Raw genomic sequence first — 1,423 nt, 5'->3', positions numbered from 1 at the left:
TCACTCCAACCTTGAGTTCCTTCTGCCCCACAGCTTCCTCATGGCAATTTTCACCTCTGCATTTCTGAGTGTGTAGATGATGGGGTTCAGCATGGGCGTGATGACCGTGTAGAACACAGCCACCAGTTTGTCCACAGTGAAGGAGGATGAGGGCCGCATATAAAGGAAGATGGCGGGTCCAAAAAACAAGATGACCACCGTGATGTGAGAGGCACAGGTGGAGAGGGCTTTGCGCCTCCCCTCTGCAGAGTGGTTCCTCAGGCTGGACAGGATGATGATGTAGGAGGACACCAAGATGATGAGGGATAAGACAGAGATTAATCCACTATTGGCCAACACAACAATCCCTTCCACAAAGGTGTCAGTGCAGGCCAGCTTGAATAAAGGCTGAAGGTCACAAAAATAGTGGTCAATCACATTGGGACCACAGAAGGGCAATGGAACCGTGACAAGAACCTGCATTATGGAGTGAATGAAGCCCCCCAGCCAGGAACCAACCACCAGCATGTGACACACTTGATGACTTATAATGTTCATGTAATGAAGAGGCTTGCAAATGGCCACATAGCGGTCATAGGCCATCACCACAAGCAGGAGGATCTCAGTAACCCCAAAGAAGTGGAAGAAGAAGATCTGGATCAAACAGCCCTTGAGGGAGATGGTTTTAACCTTGGCAAGTAAGTCAGTGATGAATTTAGGGACCACAGTAGAGGAGTAACAGATCTCCACCAGGGACAGGTAGCCAAGGAAGAAGTACATGGGGGAGCGCAGACTCTTACTGACACTGACCGTCACAATGATGAGGCCATTGCCCACCACAGTGGCCAGGTACACAGGGAGAAACAGCACAAAGCATGCTCTCTGCACCTCTGGATCCTGGAAAAGGCCAGTGATAATTAACTCAGTCACGTTATTTGTACTGGCCATGGAGATTCAGTTCAGTTTTGCTAGATGCCAGAAAGTGGGAGACCTGAAATAAAACAATGATTATAACATAAATCCACCTTATTTATACCACTATAGAGAGTGTAAATCACTTATTCACTTAGTGAATACCTACTAAATTATTGTTTAAAAAAAGCATTTTAACTCTCTAAATTATTTTAATTCACTTAATTTTACTATTAGAAACTTAAGACTCAGAAAATAGATATTTGCTCAAGATCACACAGAAAATTGTAACTCTGGGACTCAACAAGTCTTTCTGACTTTCAGTCCAGGAATCATTCTAAATAACCACAAGATATTCTGAATTTGAGAGCTATTCAGGTTAATAGCCTATATTTATATTATCTATACTGCATTTTGATCAGTCTTCCTCTTATAAAATATCCTGAACATACATCTGCTTCCATATTCCTTGTTCCTTCCTCAGTGCCTCAGGGAATAACAGCCATTTTCCATAATTATCCCTGAATACCAC

The 1,423-nt window shown here is 43.4% G+C and overlaps 1 protein-coding gene across 1 annotated transcript; it reads right to left on the bottom strand.

Annotated features, from left to right (window-relative positions):
* Positions 1 to 927, bottom strand: LOC124959873 (olfactory receptor 4B1-like). The gene has a single exon (XM_047518336.1). It carries the CDS (start codon positions 925 to 927, stop codon positions 1 to 3), a length of 927 nt encoding a protein of 308 aa, XP_047374292.1.
* Between the last annotated feature and the right edge of the window lie 496 nt (positions 928 to 1,423).

Source organism: Sciurus carolinensis, chromosome 11, assembly GCF_902686445.1.
Source record: "Sciurus carolinensis chromosome 11, mSciCar1.2, whole genome shotgun sequence".
NCBI lineage: Eukaryota > Metazoa > Chordata > Mammalia > Rodentia > Sciuridae > Sciurus > Sciurus carolinensis.
The sequence above is the reverse complement of the archived record's forward strand: the minus strand, read 5'-3'. Positions and strand labels throughout refer to the sequence as shown.

Coding starts and splice junctions, on each gene's coding strand:
- LOC124959873 (XM_047518336.1), bottom strand. CDS start 927: ATGGCCAGTACAAATAACGTGACTGAGTTAATTATCACTGGCCTTTTC.